At 37.4% G+C, this 22,950-nt stretch overlaps 2 protein-coding genes across 7 annotated transcripts in view; one reads left to right on the top strand and one right to left on the bottom strand.

Moving 5' to 3' along the window:
• The window catches only part of LOC111874373 (sphingomyelin phosphodiesterase), a 32,120-nt gene extending 10,295 nt beyond the window's left edge, over positions 1–21,825 (top strand). For all 3 annotated transcript variants that reach the window (XM_023869825.2, XM_023869823.2, XM_023869824.2), the window contains exons 5-12: positions 1,355–1,579; positions 4,955–5,127; positions 7,827–8,021; positions 12,531–12,701; positions 13,065–13,245; positions 15,950–16,077; positions 16,190–16,252; positions 20,230–21,825. In XM_023869825.2, the coding sequence (XP_023725593.1) occupies positions 1,355–1,579; positions 4,955–5,127; positions 7,827–8,021; positions 12,531–12,701; positions 13,065–13,245; positions 15,950–16,077; positions 16,190–16,252; positions 20,230–20,404 (1,311 nt within the window). In that variant the 3' untranslated portion in view covers positions 20,405–21,825. The remainder of the gene's footprint in view (positions 1–1,354; positions 1,580–4,954; positions 5,128–7,826; positions 8,022–12,530; positions 12,702–13,064; positions 13,246–15,949; positions 16,078–16,189; positions 16,253–20,229) is intronic.
• The window catches only part of LOC111874374 (ubiquinol-cytochrome-c reductase complex assembly factor 1), a 48,765-nt gene continuing 30,071 nt past the window's right edge, over positions 4,257–22,950 (bottom strand). For 2 of the 4 annotated variants that reach the window (XM_033755432.1, XM_023869827.2), the window contains exon 7: positions 4,257–4,358. The gene's annotated coding sequence lies outside the window, so the exon portion shown is untranslated. Of the gene's footprint in view, positions 4,359–8,645; positions 9,227–22,950 lie in introns of those variants that run through there. The other 2 variants (XM_023869830.2, XM_033755433.1) reach the window with 1 other exon arrangement.

The following is a 22,950-nucleotide window of genomic DNA, read 5'->3' as shown; positions in this document are numbered from 1 at the left end:
CCCATCCATGGTTGCTAGTTGAATACCACCTCACAACTCATCTTCAACTGTCAATTCTCAACTCACCCCTAACTCAGTCGGCTGGTTAAATTGCTATTGGCCCTCTCCAGCATGGTCATTCTTGGTTACAGGTCCTGGAGGACTAATGACCATATCTTATTGTAAATAACTCAAACTCAAATTTGAAGTTACTTTACGACCAGCGGTTTACTGCCAATCAATTAGTCTTGGCACCAAGCCCCTTGAGACTTATGACAAGAGATTTTTTTTCAACTGAACCTTTGCTGTCATAGTCCTTATGTAACATCATCTCTGATAAGAAGATGGGTTTGTCTCTTATGAATATGATTGGCCTTACATCAAGTGTGTGACTAATGTGAGGTCAAAGTCAGAGTCATTTCATGACTGGCAGTTTACCACACATCAGTTCGTCCTGGTACCAAGCCCTTTGAGCCTCATGAGAGGGTTCTTTTTTCAACTGAGCCCTTGTGGTCATAGTCCTTGTGTGGCCTTTCATGAAGTGTATATATTGCACATAGAGCATGTTATTGAAAATGCATAGCAACTGCTCCTTGTTTACTGATGTCATGGTCTGTTTACTGGCCAGTGTGTAGCAACAGCCCCTTGTTTAATGACATCATCGAGTGTTTACTGTTTCATTGCCTAGCAACGGCTGTCTAGTTTGGCTTTCATGTCATAATATTTTGGAACCTCTGTAATTTTGGATTATGTGAGACAAAACCCCTTGCTGAAGCCTACATTATAACCTGAACAACTATTTACTCAATTTTTTGATCAGTAATTCTACTTTTATTTTAAACAGGGCATTTTCCTCCAAAAATGACATTGCATGTCTTGCTGGAGATTTGTTATGGCACTGAGCAGTTGTGTTGGTCATTACTGGTGGATTTTATCAATAGCTGATATAGTGTTAAAGACTGAGTGAAATTCACATTCTAAATTAGTAATAACATATGTTTACAATATGACAGTCCTCATTTAATCAACAAACTCTTTAAAACCTGGTATCTGCCTAATGAGAGTATCTACAGTGGTATGACTTATGGGATGTTCTGAGCAGATAATGTAGATTAATTCTGTATTTTCTATTTTACATCCAGTTCTGTCCACAGTAGACTTATCAGTAGGCAGAAGCTGAATTTCAAAGAAAATAAAATACATTCAAAGCCAGTGGTAGTACATGTAGAAAATTATATTGTTATAAATAAAAAATGGTAGACTGCATATACTGGCCTCAGGAAATTTCCTGTATTAGTAAATGCTTATGCTAAGTGAAGATATGTTGAAATCTGGGAAATATGTTTGTGTTCAAGAAATATTTACACATTTTCAGAATGCTGAGGTTCTGACCATCATCCAAATAACAGACATCCACTATGATCCCATGTACATGCCAAATGGGAATGCAGAATGTGGTGAACCAATGTGCTGTAGACGCACTCAAGGCAAACCAGGAAATCCTGACACAGCAGCTGGATATTGGGGCGACTATAGGAGCTGTGACATACCATGGCAAGCTGTTCAAAATACACTACATCAAATTAAGGGAAATCATGAGGTAAAAACTGACACTGCAATTGCATTGCTTTTTGCACACTGCAATACCACCTCAGCATACTTCAACTACCATGTACTGTTGCCATCTTGTGTGCCAATTCATAAGTACATACATAATAACAGAACAGCAAGTGTAGCCTTTTATCTGTACATGGATTCCTACCTTAACAGCTTAACCCAAAACATGTTATACAAAAATGTTCATCGGTGCTGCTTTAAGCGACACAGAAATGGGTTAAATGAAACCTCGTATCATAGGATGGATCTGGATATGCCAATCCTTTTACAGTGTGATTTACAACTTTCACACTGTTTTAGTATTTCATGTCCCTCTCCCAAAAGAACATCGTTGTTTAGTAACTGGGACAATTCAAAAAGACAATTCATGCCAGTCATTCTCCTCCTTGCATATCACACAGCTCACACTCCTAAGATTCTGGTTCTAGAATGTACTGATTTCAGAATCTTCATAAATGATGACATTAATGACTTCAATTAAAGAAATGTATAATTCTGGCTTCTGGGAATAAGTCATGTGGGAACATCCCACATTATCATGCATTTCTGCAACGCTCGCTCTTCACATCACTTTTCACCATCACACGCGCTAACCAATCAGATTGCCTCAAACGTTCGCATTTATACGGCACCTCCTGCTAGCCAGCATCTATGTCATTACGCGCGCTAGCCAATCAATTCTTCCTCCTCAATTTCAAGTTTCGCTCCGCCCCACTGAGCAGTGTATAAAAAGGGGCAGCTCCAACGCCGAGTATGCAGGTCATCATCAGTCTACGAGCTAGCCACACCAAGCAACATCAGCCAGCAGGCTTCGTCGCCAGCGCTCGGTCTACAGAGGCATCGGCGCTTCACTGCGCCAGGCATGACTGCCACGGCTGTCTGCCGGTCGCACCCGACTCACTGGGCAACTAGGCCGCACGGACTCACCAGTAGTCATACCTGACACACTGGGCAACTGGCGTAGCTACCGCCTCTCCGCTCCAGCGACCGCGCTCAACGACTAGCCTTTCACCAGCCATTCACCGTAACTAGCCTTTCTCCTTACCGGCGCGCGCCGCGCTACCTCTCTGATCAAGCATCTCAGCAACCACGGTCCTTTTCAGGGCCAACAAACTGTTCCGAAGAAGTGGGTTGTCATCGGAGTAATGACAAGACTACACATTAAGAGCCCCACAGTCACACTGAATGTTGAAAATCTTCCAACATTCTGGCAAACACTGCAGTAGCCACAATCATGGAGGATCATACTACTCACCAGCTCATAAGAGACCCATCATAAACACTTCATATAGAATTTGTAAGATATGTATTACTCTGAAGGCAAATATCATTCCAATTAGAATAGGTATTAGAATGAAGATTATATTATGTGCATTACAGATTTAATCAGCTGACTGTTCCTACAATTACTTACTTACTTATGGAGCTCAGGCCTTCTTGAGGAGAAGTCAAATCTGCAGCTGCTCAAGAATTTCCCAGCATTTTATGGAACCCAAAGATTCATTACCATATTCCTATCCCTATCCTGAGCCAGATCAATCCAATCCATACCATCCCATCCTATCTCTAAGATCCATTTCAATATTGTCCACCCACCTATGCCTTGGTCTTCCCAGTGGTCTCTTTCCTTCTGGCTTTCCCACCAATATCCTATATGCATTCCTCTTCTCCCCTGTTTGTGCTAAATGCCCTGCCCACCTCATCCTCCTTGACTTGATCATTCTAATTATACTGATCCTACAATTACACATATTAAAATAGTAGTTAATGTAAATATATTAATTTTTATTAGACATGAAATTAATATTATCAGTGTGGATTCTGTGTCATCAATTTGGGTATACTGGAATTTTAATTGCTATTTTTTGGGTTATTATTTTATTTATAACCTGTGACAAGTCCAATAAGGCCTCTGGATTACATATCGAGTCAATTATCCAAACCAACGGCTATTCTCTCCAGGAAATCAACAGGGCTACCAAGGTCAGATCAATCAACAAGAATCCTGAAGACAGACTACATGGCATATAGACCATGCAGCCAAGGCTCTAATGATAGCATCTCTAGGCTACTGAAAGAGAAGGGCATTATTCAACCCAGAAATCATTAACAAATTGGCATCACACTTCAGATCCACTAAGAACAGACAGCCCAACTGAAAAATCAGGAATATAAGACCTATTGCTCATGTGGTAGGAAGTACATCAGCCAAATGAGCTGATACATCTCCACCACAGTATCTGAATGCACCATACACCAGACTGGAGGACCATTGATCGTCACTCGATGAACACCCCACATACACAAAACAATCCATCATCTTTCACAGAACATAGGTTGCAGACAACATCTGGACCTACTGTCCCTGCATCATCAGGGTTGCTATTGAAATAGCACAATCAATTACTTCAACCTGAAGATGGGTACTAACTAACTAAGCCTGATTCCACCTCTTTCCCTCCAAAACTGGCACTCAACCACCTTAATCAAACTCAAACCCCGAACTTCACTTGTGGGTGACAGAATGTTTCAAGACCTCTTCTCCTATCCACATGGCCACTAAAATCTTGTTTAGCACCTCTCCTAGGCTCTTGGTGGATACAACACACCTTAACATCTTCTTTCTTAATTATATAGTCAACAGAAAGCTTTTTCATCACCTGTTTCCATATCCACAAGGTTGGTAAAACTGCTTCCATCACCTCACCTCCCATCCTGATCCACCCATCCCCATTTCCTTCTACCACAGCCATTCTCCATTTCTGAAATGAAGAAAAAATGTTGAAATATAAATGTAATGTTGTCCTTGTGTTTAATTGTGATATTATGAAGATGTATGGGGAGTGGAGGTATACACGTAATTCCATGCATTATTACTCTTGGCATAAGATGGAGGGCTGCTTTATGCCCAGGGAAAGATTTCCAAGTTCCCATTGGATAGGAGGCTGGGTGGGCCCCATATTCGGTCTAGATGCTGTGGAAAACAAATAAATCTCTTGTCCCTGCTGTGAATCAAACTGTAATATGTTGGTCAAGCAGCCCATAGGTAATTGCTATATTAACTGAGCTCTCCTGTCTCTTTGGAAATAAAATTGTCCTTCAACCCATATACTTCTGAAAAGATGTATAATGAACATGTAATATACATAAATGTTAGACTGCAATAAGTATTATGCATAATATGAATAATGTCTGAGGTGCTTAATGTAAAACTTAGTAACAAATGAGAAAGGAAACAATACTTTCTGGCCCATATATATGAATATGAAACACACTTGCAGTTCTTACACAAGAAATGTTTATCAGAGACTGATCTGAAAGTAGCCACTATTTTTATTATTTTTGCATTTCTTTACAGAAAATTGATTACATCTACATGACTGGAGATATTGTGGACCATGGAATATGGGATACAAGTATTAAAAAAAACACTGAATCAATAAAGAATTTACTCACAGTATTAAAAACAGAGTTTCCTAATACACCAGTATATCCAGTTCTGGGAAATCATGAATCATCTCCTGTAAACTTGTAAGAGTTCTTTGCATTGATGTGTATTTAATTTGGAGTATTTATAATATTCAGCACAGAAACAAGATGTTCTTTGAAAACTTATGATATTTATTTTCTTTCACATGCTTTAATCTATAGCAGAACTATAATTCAATAATTGTAAAATTTAATAATCCAGCTCTGAGTATTTGTCTGATAAAATATTTTGGAGAGTGAATCAATATCTCAGATATATTGCATTGCGGATGATGAGGCTGAGACAAACATGTCTTAGCCACAATATCGCATGTTCAGGCATGTTAAAGAGTTCTTCTTAGTGCTCCCATCATTAATGGTCAGCCTGTAACTTAAGCGTGTTTATGTCATATGCTGATTTAAAAGTATTCAGTAGTGCAGAATAATTCACCTGCACTATATTTTATCCTGTTTTGCAGGAATCATTTCAGCATTTTATTTGAGACTTGCAAGCTCGTATTTTCTTACTTAATTATTAAAGGCCATGCCATAGCTCAAGCGGTTAATCGCTGGCTTCCCACCGCAGCGGCCCGGGGTCTGGTCAAGTGGGATTTGTGGTGGACAAAGTGACACTGGGGCAGATTTTCTCCAAGTACCAGTTTCCCCTGCCAATCCTCATTCCACAAACTGCTCCACAATCACCCTCACCTATCATCTGGGGTTGGCAGAATAGGCCTGAAGTGGCCGCAGTACAAGGGACTTAGTCCCACCCCACTAGCATAAAAAGAAAATACTTAATTATTAGCCTCAATAAACTTAGCTTTATTCATTCTGGTCCGTCACACTAGTAAACTAAATTACAGAATAATTGATAACACCGTCCAGTGTGATTCAATCTGTAGACACTCATCACCGTTATATGTTTTGGTCAGTTATGATCATCTTCAAAAGGCATATGATAAACATGTTTAGGAACTACTATGAGTATTATTGTATACGGCATAAAAAATCCAAATAATTGTAAATAACGTTTTATATAACTTCTAAACATGTATTATGAGCTTTGTAACAGTAGTTCCTAAACCTGTTGACCATATGCCTTCTGAAGCTGAGCAGCTGACCAAAACATGTAAGGGCAATGAGTGTCTACAGATTGAAACATTGAATCACACTGGTGTCATCAATTAATCTACAATTTAGATTATTAGCCAATGACTAGGCAGAATAATGGCAGAGGGGCCACTTCAAAGTCTACCAAACAGCTCTTCTTTCCCAATACAATGGTTATAATACCCTGATTTGGCTGTGAAAGCTTCATTTTACACATACGTCACTAACTGCAAGTTTTGGATGACAATTAGGTGGAAGAGACCAGGAAAGACACATCAGTATCATTTCCATCTCCTACCAGATTCATTACTTGCATAAATAAACAACTCCTGATCATCCTAAGTGCCTCAACGGCACATAAATGCAGACAGATCTGCTAGCTAGAGCCACTAAAGCTTTATGTTGACAAAGAGAATGCACTGTCTGTACAACAGTCACAGCCAGGCAGAAAATCAAGGTGGATTTCCAAAATATAACTCATTTATTAATACAAATCAAAAGACAAACAGAGACAAGAAAGTTCTTGGAAGAACTGATGGCCTGCTTTCCTTGATACAACACAGACAACACAGAAAATGAAGTGTGCAACAATTCTTCTACTGTTGCATATGTTAGGCTGTATCGAGCCAATGCTTAGCAATGAGAGGGGTACACATAGAGAGACACGGTCTGATGGGAGGAATTTATGAAGTACACTTTTGAGATGGGCTAAGGTGCCATGATACATGTACCAAGTTTCATAAAGTTTCGTTCAAGCACTCAAAAGTTAATTGGGGGAGATACACAGACATACAGCATGGAGACTGCATAAGCCTACCTTCATTTTTTTCAAAACAAGGAAAGTAGGCTAATGAGTGAATACAAAAGTAACAATTACTTAGCAAAAGAAGAAACCTAATGGCGACATACAGTGTCTGTACAGAGTGAGGAAAATCAACACAAACTTGTCCCTTGGTGGCTGTAGTGATTGGCTGCCTGTTGGGGAGAAAGGACCCCAAGGAAAAGAATGTCAAAACTATTTTGAGACAGAAAGCCAAACTAGAATTTAAGTATGTCTTCCCAGTTCACAGGTCTGTCAGACAATGACCTCCATTGAATACAGAGTGAACCTCTTCAAAAGGAAAGACTGAACCAGGAGAAAGGGGCGGGGAGGAGGATGCATGCACAGTGAAATGTGATGTACACGGAGTTTGCAGGCACAGGGTGTTCTACAATATGTTCCCTACACATGGCACAAGAGTACCATTTAGCTGCAGGTTCATACTCCACCTGAGGCATGGCTGTTTGTAACAGTATGCAATTATTCCTCAATTTACACAATAGTTTCATTCCCAAGAGTAGTTACACAACTCAAAACGTTTGTCTGCTTTAGTTCTACTGCCTCCAAGCACATTAATCATCTTTTGGAAAAATAATTTCGTTAATTAAATTAAGTTAAAAACATGTTATGAAATTACATTAATGGCTTAAGCTTGATTATTTCACGGGATGAGCTAAATCATTGACATGCAAAAAGTCTATTAGCAACAGGACATTTAATAACCAATCATGCATGCAATCTAATCTGAGAGAATGCAGGTGAGTAGCCAGAGCATGTGGCTAAAAACTAAGGACCAGAAAGTAATTTTGCTGTTTCTAATATTCTGTTACAGGTTTGCACCACATAATATTGACAACAAGAAAGTTTCAACAAATTGGTTATATGAACTGTCAGCAGAACTGTGGACTTATTGGCTGCCACCAGAAACCAAAGAAACTATTTTACAAGGAGGGTTCTATACTGTGCTAGTGCGGCCTGGATTTCGAATTATCGCCCTCAACAGCAACCTCGGCTATACTGCCAACTGGTAAATGGAAAGAAAATGTTACTGAAATGAACAGTTACATTCTCATCATAAATTATATATATTTGCCATAATTCAAGCCTTGATATTCTGATATACTGCACAGTCTGAGACAGACTTCCTTGACATTTTTTGGGTGATGGGCAACTAAGGGAAGCTTGTAATTTACAACAGGCACTATGAATCTGCTGCAAAAAAGAAAGATGTGAACTGAAATTATTGATTTACAAACAGCTTTCCACTTTAAAATACTGGTTCAGCATACTGTGTCATAAAGAGGGTAGTTAATAATAATCTCTTACTTCATCCTGAACCCCTCAATTACAACACCTGCAACCAAACAGGGAACACAGAACATGAGACATGATATACACTGAGAGTAAGAGGAACGACTCCCATAGTGGTGGAACTATGCGCGGTGTTAGAATTGGGACAGATAAGATAAATAATCTTAACAAGTTTTTAGTATATAAATATTTATTATAATTGATGAACATTTTTAAATACTTTTTAAATTTTACAATGACATAATGGCAAGCAATGAAATAGATTAACGTAAATGGAGCACCTGATGATGGCACTATAGTGCCGAAACATATTGTGAAATAACAAGTGAAATTGAGTGCACTAAAAGACAGACACTGCATACATATCATGGACGAAAATCAGTGCAACAGGACGCTAAAATACAACATTACCCTCAATTAAAGTAACAGCTAAACATAATCCAGAACTCCAGATTTGGTTCACACAGCAAGAATCACTAAGTGATTTGCAGTCATCAATGAGTAATTAATAAATTACTATAAAATATTTTAAAACTCTTGCAGGCTGTAAATATCCCTGCAAGAACACTTAAGATACCCATGTTCTATACTTACATATTCAGTACTCCTTTGAAAGTAATTCTGATTTTTGCCACTAATGAAGCATAGTGTCAAAACTCAGCACTATTTGAAATTTATTATAATAATCATTACTACAAAAACCAATCAGCAATTAAGCCTTCTCAGGTAACAAGCTGTGTTAGTGTGGAGTTGTTATCCAACATTTCTGAAACTGTCCCCATCATCAGAGGTTGATGTGATGAATGCTGTGCTTGCATATTGCATTTCTACCACAAAACTTGCTCTCAGCTATCCCACCACACACTGCTGAAGAAATGGAAGGCAGAGCCAGAGAGTGGTGTTCTGTCACAGAACGGACTGCTAGAAAAAAGTGGATAGGGTCGGGCAGTCAGTTATCACTGTCCAAGTTGCTTGTCATTCATCCTTCCTTACAGGTTTTAACAGTTCTCTCATGTTTTATCATGTTTGTGGCTTGAACCACAAATGGCTTACAGCAATGGTTCCCACACTCTTTTCTGCGCTCCATGGGAACCATCTCCAATGACAAATTTTGATTTTACAGAATTTTTCAGTAAGCAATATTCTGTCATTAAAGGAAACAGGAAAGTGCTTTAGTTGTGCAGTACACTGAGTTGACAATACCATACTGTACATATGAGAACTCTTATATCTGGTATGTGCTTCCCACACGATAGTGCAACAGTTAATACAAGAAGTATTTGCTATACATTGTTATGTCTACTGCAAAGTACAGGCATTTGGCGTGCTGGGGACAGTTTAAATTCTTGGAAACTGATAGCAGTTCTTCTATGGTCAAAGACTTCCACCATAACCGTTATTAGCCCATTGTCACATTGCAGAGATGTGAATTTGTTGTTTAAACCAACAGTTCAGTTGTGCTTGAGCTGCAGTAGTACTGACACAATAAAATTGTAAGGAATGCATAAGTAATGTATACTTTCCTTCCACTGCTTTCAAGTATATTTGTTGATTCAAGTTCCATCACTTGTGGCTTTTATATTTAACAACACAATTATCATGATGATTCAGTGGCTAGAAGAGGTTGTTTAAAGAGACAAAATCAAGCGTGTCTGCTGCTAGAACTGAAGTAGCAAGCAGATTTTTGGCTTCATCATCCCGCACCAACAGCTATGGTCCAGACACATTACACTTTGCACAGTGATACTTATATAGGTGCAGTAACAGTAAGAAGTGAAAGTACTGTAAATCTTACTTTTCTTTGGAATTTACAAGCACAGGTGATAAAAGTGCTCCTGATGCACAGTGTTATGTGTAACAATGTGTTATATCGTTGTTCTATGTTTCCTTTTGAAACCTCTCATCCAGAAGGTATAGCCAAAGACAAGTTTTTTCAAGTGGAAGCTTGAAGCATTGCAAACTAGTCAAAGACTGATAACCAAAGCTGCAAGAAAGACAATGAAAGTGCAACCCAGTTCTCATACAGGATGAGTTACCATATTGCACTTGCAGGATGAGCACAAAGAATTGCTGAAACTTTAAACCATATGTTGTTGCGAAGGCAGACAGTATGCTGGTTAAGTACATGCGAGAAGAGCTTTAGAAGATTCATCTGTCAAATAATACTGGCCCCCATCACACTCGCAATTGACTAGATGATAAAAACAGCTGTCAGTGATGTGACTAAAATCATGTAATGGTGTTTTGTTGCAAATCAACGATTCAACTGACTCTCTGGTCTGGCAGTGTTACTTGTGCTTATTTGTCACTGCTATCAGAGTACAAATTAAGGAAATCTGCTGTGCTGCAAATTTACTACAGCCATATTACAAGTAAACAAATTTTTTATGTTCTTGACACTTATATGAAAGAACATAATTGGTCATAAGTGTGTAAATTTATAATGCACTTAATTCAGTTAATTTGGGTAATTGGAATGAAATTGTATTAATTTTAAGTTTTTATAGTAATGTTCTTTTTAAATTATGTTTATTAATTATAATAAGTTTTTTATTCTATTATCTATGTTAATTGACTAATGTATGTGATTTTAATTATGTGACATGTAATTTATTATATGTATCTTGACACATCTATTATCAAAGGGACTATTTCCACATCCTAGGTTCTTTACCTGTATGGATATATGGCCAAAGTGTGCCAATGTGTAAACAGAGTGAGCCAAATCAATGACACGAAAGACAGAAGGGGTGACAGTCTATATCAAAACTCTGGTACAAACTTCTTCAGTCAATGCATGTTTCACAAACAAGCACTTGTTAAAAAGTTGCAAACAAGCCTGAAAGGCATGTTAGATGATGACATAAAAATAGTATATCACATTAAATTCATGCTCCTTAAAGCCAGATTATTTACAGTTTTTTTTTTTTTTGTTTTTTTTGTTTTTTTTTTTTTTTGTAAAGGGATGGAAATAAATATACAGCACTGCTGCTACACACAGAGGTAAGGTGGCTCTCAAGGGGAAAAGTGCTTGTCAGAGTTCTTCAGCTTTATTAAGAAAGTTCTGCTTTCTTCGTACAGCACCAAATCGATCTGTCAAACTGTTTAACATGTACCACATGGTTACAGAAATTGGCATACTTTACAGATATTTTGATGGAGACTAATGAACTAAACCTCTCACTGCAAGAGATAAACATTTCTATATTCATAAGAAGGGAAGGAATTTCTTCTTTCCAACTCGCATTTTGGATCAAAAGTGTAGAAAGCAAGAAATGCCATCGTGACAAGTGCAATGAACATATACATCTACACTGACCAGATAAGACAGATGTGTAGAGTACAGCATTGGACAAGCTTCAAGGACAGCACAGTCCTGGCCAGATTGACAGCTAGACAGACAATTCAGTGAAAGCCTCTGAGATCTGGCCACACTCCAGTAACTTCAACAGAAATACAGGATTCCTCATGGTTCCAGCCATGAACATGATGAAATATGGGACAGCCACCAAGAAACATAAGTTTGAGCCAATGACAAACAACATGAATTATGACAACTGCCAGCATGACTCCAATACTGTCTTCCCACCACTCCATGCTGGGACAGGCTACCAATGAACATTTAAATCTGCACTGTTCCCTCAGCAGTGTATGCTGGAACAGTGAAGAGCATGTTCTGTGGTATAAATAAAACATGGCAGACATAGCATTTACTACATAAACCTCCGATGATGGAAGCAGTTTCCAAAAGGATAGTAAGCCCATAATGACAAAACTGATTGCCCAGTAAAACTTCACTATACACAACAGCCATGAAAGTTTCAAATCATACCAGGATGCACATCAAGGTTACTGTATTCTGGGTTGTGGTACATGTAGTCTGCTAATCCTTATAGCCATTACTGTGACTGCCTCAAATCTCACATAATGTGCCCAACATATCACCTGGTGAAAATTAACCCAGGTCACACGTATGCCCACTGCAATTCCATGTTGAATGTTGTTTTCAGTTTTCCACTGTGAGGTCTTAGAAATGTCTGAATAAATCATCAATTAAATGTAGTTTATATTCTGAGCACTGACTGAAGTGTGTGCCTGGAATAGATAACTGTGACAACACAAAATTTTAAGTAACAGCAGATGATGAAATTCTTTCAATGGACAGATAAATACTGACTCATGTAATCACTTAATCTCAAAGGATGATATATCAGATATTTGGCAGGTGGCTGATTTATGACCTGAAGGACCAGGATGGTCAACTGAAGTGGCTAGCTGAAACATTACTTCAAGCTGAGAAAAACAGTGAGAAAGTTCACATACTTAGCCACATGCCCTCAGGATATAACACGTGTCTTAAGACTTGGAGCCGTGAATTTCACAAAATCATCCACAGGTTAGTAAACTATCACACCATACACTGGCATTGATTATAAGCACATAAATATGACCCCATGCCTAGGTCAGTGCTATGAAAATATGAATTGAGCATGTCACTTCAACACCAGATGACAGTGTGGTGTTAGTTTCACGCTCTGAATATGAATGTATTCAGGGAATCAGTTTGGATGTTGTGAATAATAAACCCTGATCTTACAGTTTGTACTCAGTTGGTTTACTGACTGTAAACCCACCCTTTACAATGCACACATTAATAGTCTACAATCTCATATTCTTCTGTTATGTGATCAGCAATGTTCAATTATTACAAATGAAAGGTGCAGAATAATTTCTAAAACATGCATGTCTATTTCCTCAGGTTTGAAGCCACCATAACAGCTCAGTTCAATGGTCATACCCATAATGATCACTTCTACATTTATTATGCAACTGATGAACCAACTCGTGCCAATAACATAGCATTCAATGGTGGAAGTGTAACCCCTTTCAGCGATCTCAACCCTAACTACAAGTCCTACAAAATGGACTCTGCCACTTATGTGAGTAAGCCATATAATTGGAGTACAAACTACTCACAGAAGCCTACAGCAAAGTGATGAGTGCTGTAAACTAAATAAAATACTTACATATGTAAATAATAAACATTATATTTCTGAAACAGTATTAATATACTGTCACAATTTATGTGTGCATGACGATAGATGGGGTATGGACTGGATACTGGAACTACACTGTACAGATCATTGACACACACAGACTAGTGTCTTCAGTCTACTAAGGGAGATTCTTCAGCTTCCCACACTTAGGTCCACCTGTCACAGCCATCCAGTGCAGAATTCTTGTCAACTGACAACTCAGCTAACTGGGTCCCAGGCTGGTGGCCATTTCATACCAACCCCCTAGTCTTTTCTTCTCAGGCTGACTTTCAACTGACAAGTGAACTCTCTCACTCACCAACAAGTTACTTCATATCACTTCACTCAACTGAACTGCAGACAACTCTTAATATTATGCATCCCATTGTGTGTCACTGATAAGATATACAAAGTAAGGAATACACCATCTAAACAACAACAACCAGTATTCAAACAAAGAAGATACTACTGCATCAACATGTTTTGACCCTCTCACAGATCATAATCAGGAGTACAAAGCAGCAGTCTAAGCTGTTGAGTTGCAATCAGTTGTCATTTTATTCATCAAATAAGGAATCTTATTGTGTCTTGAAATTAAATTCAAATGTAAATGTATGACAAAACTTGGGTGAAATTTAAAACTAAAGCCCTTAGATAAAAATTGTAATTTAAAATTACAGAAGTGAAGATGAGAAATTAAAACATTAAACCAAGAGAACAAAGATTAAGACATAAAAATTAAAATAGTGTTTGTTGGCAACACTCTGTGACCACCACGTGTAAGCCTGGTTTTAAGCCAGATCATTTACCGTATATTGATCTTAAGCTCTCTAAGACATTACTGAGGTCATGGCTACATGACCCATCCTATTGAGAAGATTCCAGTACGCGGGCCCCCCATGCTGTAGTCACTTCTGGCTTAAAACCAGGCCTACACATAGCAGTCGCACACTGTTACCAACAAACACTTCTTAATTTTTATGTCTTAATCTTTGTTCTCTTGGTTTAATGTTTTAATTTCTCATCTTCACTTCTGTAATTTTAAATTACAATTTTTATCTAAGGGCTTTAGTTTTAAATTTCACCCAAGTTTTGTCATACTTTTACATTTGAATTTAATTTCAAGACACAATAAGATTCCTTATTTGATGAATAAAATGACAACTGATTGCAACTCAACAGCTTAGACTGCTGCTTTGTATGCCTGATGATGACCGGTGAAAGGGTCGAAACATGTTGCGTCTCTAGTAAACATAATAAAAGCAAATGTTGATGCAGTAGTATCTTCTTTGTTTTGAATACTGACTGTTGTTGTGTAGACGGGGTATTCTTTACTTTATATATCTTATGCAGACAACTCCCTACTCTGGAATTCAACTAACCCTGCTTATAATATTTAGGCAAGAACCACACAGAAAACACCATTTCATTGTTATAGTCCAACAATACCTAGACCCTTGTATGTGGCCATGGGAACCTGCTTACCAAGCAGTTGCCCAGCGATAGCCTGGGTACTCTTGAGGTGTTTACCAACCATTGCTTAGAAATGGGTGATTGTTTATCCACCTACTGCACAGCAATGGCTATACATGCTACAATAATGTGAAAATTTATGAAATGATAATCATTCTACCATCCTCAAACTCTATAAATTAAAACTTAAATTAAAATCAGCTGCTGCTGCTATAGGATTTGTTAGGTTTTCAGAGTGGTGAAGGTTCATACTGCGGTCTTTGTGTTCATGACAGTGTATAATCTGGCACATGACTACCACCATTTTAGCGGAACATAATGCCTCCATCTCAGGGTTCAATCCTGAAGGTGTAGATAAAATGTTCCTCCAAAAATTTGGTACCCAGCTGCCATACTACATGATGTCATAATCCAGAAGACTGTATAATTTTGCCAATTATTTCATTACAATGTGAAATTTTACCTATCACAAAGAATGAAGATACTCATTTAAAAACTGCATGATTTGGATATTTGAAAGAAGTGGTGTGAACAGGAAATGGAGAAAATAATCTTACTTTTAACTTAACCTATTATTGTCATGGTTATTAAATCCAACTGATATGTCAGATATATGACACATTTTTGAGAAATCACAATGAATTCAATTAGGTGGAAAAACTAAAGTAAGGGGCTGTTGTGCAAAACTACATGGGAGGGTACTATTAGAATGGAGCTTATGGAAACTGGATGAAAACTGAAAGTAATTAAATTGTAAGAGGCTCATTTGTTTCCTTCAAGTAACAGCAATGAACTTGAGCATTCCACAGAAACAGCAATTCCCTTTAGTAGCTCAATAACCATCAATTATTTTGGGAAGACCCCATACCAGAAATTTGGTCAAAGCAGTGGTTACTATATACACCAACTACCTTAACACTTAAAAACTTTGTATTCTGTCAGGGCTGTACTTATGGCTTTTATGTTTCTCACAATACACAGCAATTACTTCATTAAAGAATATTAACTAAGGTCTTCATAAAGGAGAAGTAATTATTGCCTTTGAAGTAGGAACTCAACTTTTAAATATTACCTAGAACAGCTTCAGGCTTCAAAGAGTGAAACTGCATTAAACTTTAGTGGAAATTTCTTGCAGAATATCCTAGATAGTGAAACATGGATCTACAATCTTACTAAAGCAAACATGAATGGCAATGCAACTCCAACCTGGGTTAAAATGTATTCTTTCAAAGAAGCATATGGAGTGGAGTCTCTTTCCCCTACATCCTTGGATAAACTACTGCAAAACATGGCTACCAACAGAAGCCTTCTAGAACAATATTCAAGGTAAACAATTATTATTCTGTAGCACGGGAAATCAGTCTCTTTCCCCTACATCCTTGGATAAACTACTGCAAAACATGGCTACCAACAGAAGCCTTCTAGAACAATATTCAAGGTAAACAATTATTATTCTGTAGCACAGGAAATCAGCAACCATATGCCTGCAGGGATCACTCCTTGGTGCCCTCAAAAGGGTTCTTAGGTGCAGAATTTAAATTTTTGTAATAACTTCACAACTGTCTGCTGACGATCACACAGCACATGGCGATTTCCATTCTATGAACCAAATCTCTGTCAAATGCAGAGTTCTGCTAACATCATGGTTCAGATGCCTCAAATAATTTAGGGGTTCAGGTTTAAATAAGAGTAAGTGACATTTTCTACATAAGAAAATGTGTTATTGCTCATTGCATATTTTTATAGGTCAGAGTATACCAATGGTTTGGAAAATGTTCTGAGAACATAAAGTAGAAAGCTACTCATAATCTAATTATTTCGATTCAATCCATCCCCTTAAAAAAAGATTCATACTGTGTCCTCTATAAGCTTCTCCTACCGGTCCACCCACCCCTCCCCCCACAAAAAAAAACAACAGGCAACTCCTCCTCTAACACCAAATGCTTAAATGACCCAAGCTGTACTTGTCTAACTGCCTTTGGGTCAAAGACAATGACAGGTAATGCTAAAGTTTAATTTTATCATGTAACAAACATATAATAGGTAAAAAATGAAATAACTATAAACTGAAAACATGGGCATGCGGCCTGACTGGACCAAGGATGTATGATGTGTAGTTATCATGAGTTTGTAATGTGTGACATGTTTTATATCCAGCCCTACGGGGTGGTGATTGAATCTGTGAAGTGAAAATAAATGTAAATATATATGGGAATAAGCATAAATCTTTACATCACAGAATAAACCAGATGGCCAATACAAACTCAGGATGTCTGTTTACTGTTCTGGTATTATTACTTGTACAGAGAAAAATAGTATCCAGTACTTTAATATTTCTGAGATAATTTCAAAATATAGAGAACTGTGGTATTCCTTACAGAAAAAATGTTAACATTTCAGTATTTGATTCAAGGTCCAGAAGCAAATGGTTAAGATTTTTTAAACTTATTCTTGGTAAATTCCAATTTCATTAGCTTATATTACAAAGTGTTGAATAATCAGAAGATTAGTTAACAATGAATTGTAAAGGGAATGGCCATAGCATAATCTGAGGTACTATTCAAGCATTGCCTGCAAGGGCCATGAAAATCCTTGGGAGGGGAGAAATCCTTGGTCAGCATACCTGATCTCTGCACTGAGACAAATAACGAGAAGATACGTCAGAAAACGCAAAGAACACTGATGTCATAATCGTATTTTTCTTGTAACAAAAGAAAAATGCTCTATGAATATGTTAATTACAATTAACACTCAGAACACAACTGGCAAACTGAACATCTGAACGCCAAAAACTGGTTATATGACTGATCTACTGTTAGCATATTTCTAAATGGTCAAAGAAATAATAAAAAATATATGCTGCCTCCTTGTTATGCCAGATATGTTCAGGCACAACTTCCAAGCAGCACTTAAATATGGTACATATTAAATCCATATTAAAATGCTGATGTACTCACACTACAGTATTAAGAATTTTGCAGATAGACTAATTTGTAGTTACTAAATAACGAGCTATATTACAGCACGCAAAATTGCCTCACATTTTCTTTGGTATGTGACATTCACATCAATAAGTTTTTGGTAATTATTGGACTAAGAAGTTATGCATTCTAACATATTCAATAAACGAGATCAAATTCAACATATGGCCTTACACATCTCAGTCCCTTCCTCAAGGGCATGATGATAAAAGACAATTAGTTTTACGGTTGTTGTTCATCTAAAAAACATGCTTCACATAATGTGCCTTATGTCACACAAAAACAGAAGATATGAGGGGCAGTAGTGTTTGTGTGCTGCAAAAAGGCCTAATGAACTGCAACTTTACTGTAAAAACTCTAAGAAATACTGTTTTACATGAATGGAACAATTGTGAACCATACTTAAAGATCAACAAAAAATGTAAAGCCAATTTCTTTTTAATGTCATATCTCAGAATGATCTGAAGGGGCTAAACCATATAAGGCCATACATATAATTTCATCTATTTTTATTAAATCTGTTACACTGGATGGCTTGCTAATCCAACAATTCCTTCATACAACTCAGGAAATTGGATCTGAGTTTTATTACTAATCCCAACAAAAATGATCATATCTTGCCTCACCCTGCCTAACCTATCATTTACATGTAATTCTGGCTTCACTGTACGAGTGTTCAATTGAGACAGTAATATGCTGCCTCTGTGATTGTGCAGCTGTAGGTTACTGCCCAATCACAGAGGCAATACTGTCAGGTTTCTCCCTATACGGCACAAACTCTAATATCTTATTTACACAGAACTTCAGAAGTCATTAATGTAAAGAGGCAAAAAAGAGGTAACATATTTTATAATAAATAAAGTAAAGTAAGTAAGTCCCACAGTATCTAGATAATCGGCTCAAAGATGGGGGTAAGGTTGTCAGCCTTACGTGCCGGCTGCGCTTTACTTCCCCAGGAAAATTATTTATTTAATTCCTGGTACTCATTTCTGTTAGAGGCTGCAAGTAACTCCATTCTGTCTTCTAAGCATGTCCTGCAGCAAGCAAATATGTTTGTGCCATTTTCTGAAGTTGACCATTAGAAACTGCAGCAAATACATGTTATTTCATTTTGGAGACCTTCAGCATTGCAACGGTTATTCCATACTTCAAGCTAAAGATAAAAATAAAGTAACCAGGATTAGGGGCTCTAGGAAGTCAGAGCCCTTTGCTCATTATTTTATTCTCAATTACTCATACACAGCAGCGAAGGACCTGTTGGCAATATTTGCTGGAAATACCAATACTGTCTTTCTGCAGCTATCAACTGGTTCAAGCAGTGATTTAAGATATTGCTCACATACTGATCTGAATTCACAGCGTGCTGAAAAATATCATGCCAATGATTTGCTGCACAATTACTGTATACCATCCCCCTTAATGTTTTCACACATTTTATGGAACACAAGAATCCATTGCTGTGCTCACAAATGCACTCTAATGCGCCCCATCCTGAGCCAGATGAATCTAGTCCACATCCTCATGTCCCATGTCACTGAAATCTACTTCAGGGTTATCGTTCCATGTACATCCAAGTCTCCCAAGTGGAATATTCAGTTCAGTTTTACCCACTAAAATGATCTGTATGTTTCTCAGCTCTGACATGTATCCAATACATCTTGCCCATCTCATGCTCTTTGATTTGACCATCCTAAAAATATTTAGTGAAAAGTATAAATTATGAAGCTCATCCCTAGCTAAATTCAGATATTAACTTCTGTATTAGATGGTTCAATAAACTTTGCATTGGACACTCATGAGAAATGTGAACTTAAATGTTTGAGTATCCTACTGAAAGTAGTTCCATAATTATGTAAGAAGTAATTTAAGGTTGGTTTCGCAACAAAACCACTAATACTCAAAGGGTTAAACCAAACAGAAAACCATAACACAACATAGTAGACACCATCACAATTTCAAATTGTTACTGAAAAGTTATTCAACAGACATTTTACATTGCAACTGATGACAAACCTAACATGAAATGTGAATGGAATACTATGAAGGAAAAACGTTCATATGTAAAGTTGATCACATATTACAACTTTTTATTCGTGACCAGTGAAGTATTTTATCATATTAATTCCCATAGAAAGCTCCAAACCAAATAGCACAGTCAATTGGGTAGTAGAGGAGTACTGGAAAGAAATATATGAACAGGAAACAAATACTTGTATCCTGTCCCCTGTCAAATTCTCTCCTTTTATCCCTCTTTCATTGTCATGTTCTAAAAGTTCCATTTATTGCAGGGAATTCTACAATGCATTTTATCCTACATCCTTGGGACAACAGATCTTGTCTGGTGAAGGCAGGTTTTACTGTACATTAATCAAAGCTCTATAAATTACTTGTAAGTAAATTATTTTTGTACTGTGAGAGTTCTCTTATGTTTCAGGTACTACGTAAAAGAAGCTGACACAGCACTTGCAAAGGGCTGCGATAGAGAATGCCTAAAAAAAAATCTCTGTGAAATTGTCACAGCTCAGATGGGAGAACCAACTCAGTGCAACATATTATTGAAAAAAATTCAAACAGCTGGTGAAAATAATTTTAACTTAGTAAGATCATGAGTACATCATAAGTAAAATTCATATTGGGTGCCAAATAGCCATATGGGATATCTGTACTACCAATGGCCAAGTACTACTCCAATACGTTGAACTTCTGGGTCCTAATTAGAGATGGAGCGGATTCATGACATACATCATTTAGATAACCAAACATCAACAGTATGAAATAATTAACTAGTATCAGATATCTAAATTAAATATGAGTTCATCAGCTCATGTACTTTATAATGTTATCATAACGTAGCATAAAGACAACTGAAATGTCAATGAGAAATTTTTAAAAAACAAACATTGTGAAAAATATCTAACCTTAATAATTTGAAAAGTTCTGAAAACGAAGCAACATTTATACTAAGACTTGATAGAATAACACTGTGCATTATGTGGTACTCTTCATCTAGAGCAAGCATGTCCAACGCATTGATCGCAATCGACCGGTCGATTTTTGGTTCATCTCATAGGCCTATAAGGAAATTATACGTGAAACACACGTAAATTCACTTATAATATAATATGATTTAATTCAGATTTTGAAGGGAAAATACATATTAGTGATTCCTAGTTTTCTGTTCTTATGTAGCTTACGTGAAAATTGTTTTACACTTTTGTTAAGTGAACTGTGGGGAAGTCCCTACTCTATCCTTCTCACGTGAACTCTTATTTCATCACTTATCATCAGCCATGTGTGTTCTGATGCAAGAGTGATCGACAGAACGTGTGATTCAGTTTGTTCCCTCCCTCCAGTCAACTGTGAATCCCCGTACGTTGAACTAACGAGTGAGACTATTATTATATTAGCTGTTAGTGGAGATTTGTCACTTTGCTGTGCATTAAACAAATATAGTCTGGGGATAGGCTCAGTGTAATGAAAGGGACAGTAAGTGCTCTGCTCATGTTATTTTATTAATTTCGAAAGTGTCTGTGTGCATGTGTCAGATAAAACAGTTACCTCACTATAGTGGAAAATGCAACGCCTCAGTATTCTTGCCAAAAAGGGTAATCCAGAACGTCACTATAATGCTCTCCATAGCAATAAGTAGATGCTGATTTTCCACCCAAAAGTGAAATTCATAAACTTAAGCTCAAGGGACTTAAATCGAAATTAGCTGCTCAACAATTGATGGCAAAACCAAGGTCACTTTCTAATAATGCAACCAAATCATCCTTCAAGGTCAGCAACCTGATCCTTAAAAAATGCAAATCTTTCACTGAAGGGGAATTTGTAAAAGAGTGTTTTCTTGAAATAGCTAATAATCTTTTTGAAGGATTTAAAAATAAAGAGATCACAGGCACTATTCAAGATCTTCAATTATCAAAAGACACCATTGTGCGGCGAATAGAAGTGATGTGTGGAAACATAACTGAACAGTTGTTGAAAGACGTTCCCAATTGTGTTGCTTTCTCCCTCCAACTGGATGAATCTACAGACATCATAGACACAGCCCAGTTACTAGTTGCTTTTACAACAAACAGCATGTGTAGTGTTATTTTTATCAATATTTTTGCTTAAAGCGAGGTATGACAGTAGGAGGGGGTGGCAGATCACTGGCAGTTTTGACACTAAAAAGTCGATCTCAACCTGTTTGAAGGTGGACATGCCTGATCTAGGGGAATATTTTCAACAAAGGTTTTCAATAAAAATACACTTCATCAAAAATACTTAACCTCTCTCTTTCTTCTTCCACTGCTAACACAGCATAACGGTCAGTGTTCAGTTCATTACCACACAACAGAAACACATTTCTTTCAGTCACAATATGACCAACTATAAGTAGCTGGGTGACCTGACCCTCAGATCCAAAAGAAACACTGACAGACACTTTCTATGTATGAGAGGTAGGCCTTCTCAGCCCTTGTACCGCAAACTCAGTGGCTTATTGTGCTTGCAGACACTTTCTAACTTGACTAATAGATATTATTTTGGCAATATCTCCATGCTTATATATTGCATCTCACTCCGATGACCAAAAGAAGAGGACTGACTGATGTAGATGGGTTTCTAAGTCACTAGATAGAATATCATCCAACTTCCAAATGCCACTGACTATATTATCACAGACAACAGCAGCAGCAGCTTCATTCCTAGCAATGCCAACATGTCCAGAGATCACGAAGACAGCAAGTGTGTGCCCCTTGTTATATAAATAACTCGTGTTTCTAACTATAAGCACCAAAGATCAGTGCATGCTGGTTCTCTTATGGGCATGGACAACACTTGGTGAATCTGTAAATGTGACGTACTTGCCTATTGGTCTTTCTATAGTGCAACATGACACGAGGAGTGCACACAGCACAGATCTCAAAGAGATATTGTGTTCATTATGCATGCAGATCCTGCAGGCCTGTTTCAGAGGGAACCATTATATATATATATATACAGTAAAACTTGGTTATAGCAACATCGGTTTCTGCGACACCTTGTCTATTGCGTCAAATATTCAATGGTACGAACTAATTCCTCATAAAGCAACTGTTTTTATACCTTGCTTAGTACGACATGCACAAATGCATCAACCTCGTATGTAACGTCATTTTCATTCCTGAAT

Source organism: Cryptotermes secundus, unplaced genomic scaffold (assembly GCF_002891405.2).
Source record: "Cryptotermes secundus unplaced genomic scaffold, Csec_1.0 scaffold197, whole genome shotgun sequence".
In the NCBI taxonomy this organism is placed as follows: Eukaryota; Metazoa; Arthropoda; class Insecta; order Blattodea; family Kalotermitidae; genus Cryptotermes; species Cryptotermes secundus.
The sequence above is the reverse complement of the archived record's forward strand: the minus strand, read 5'-3'. Positions and strand labels throughout refer to the sequence as shown.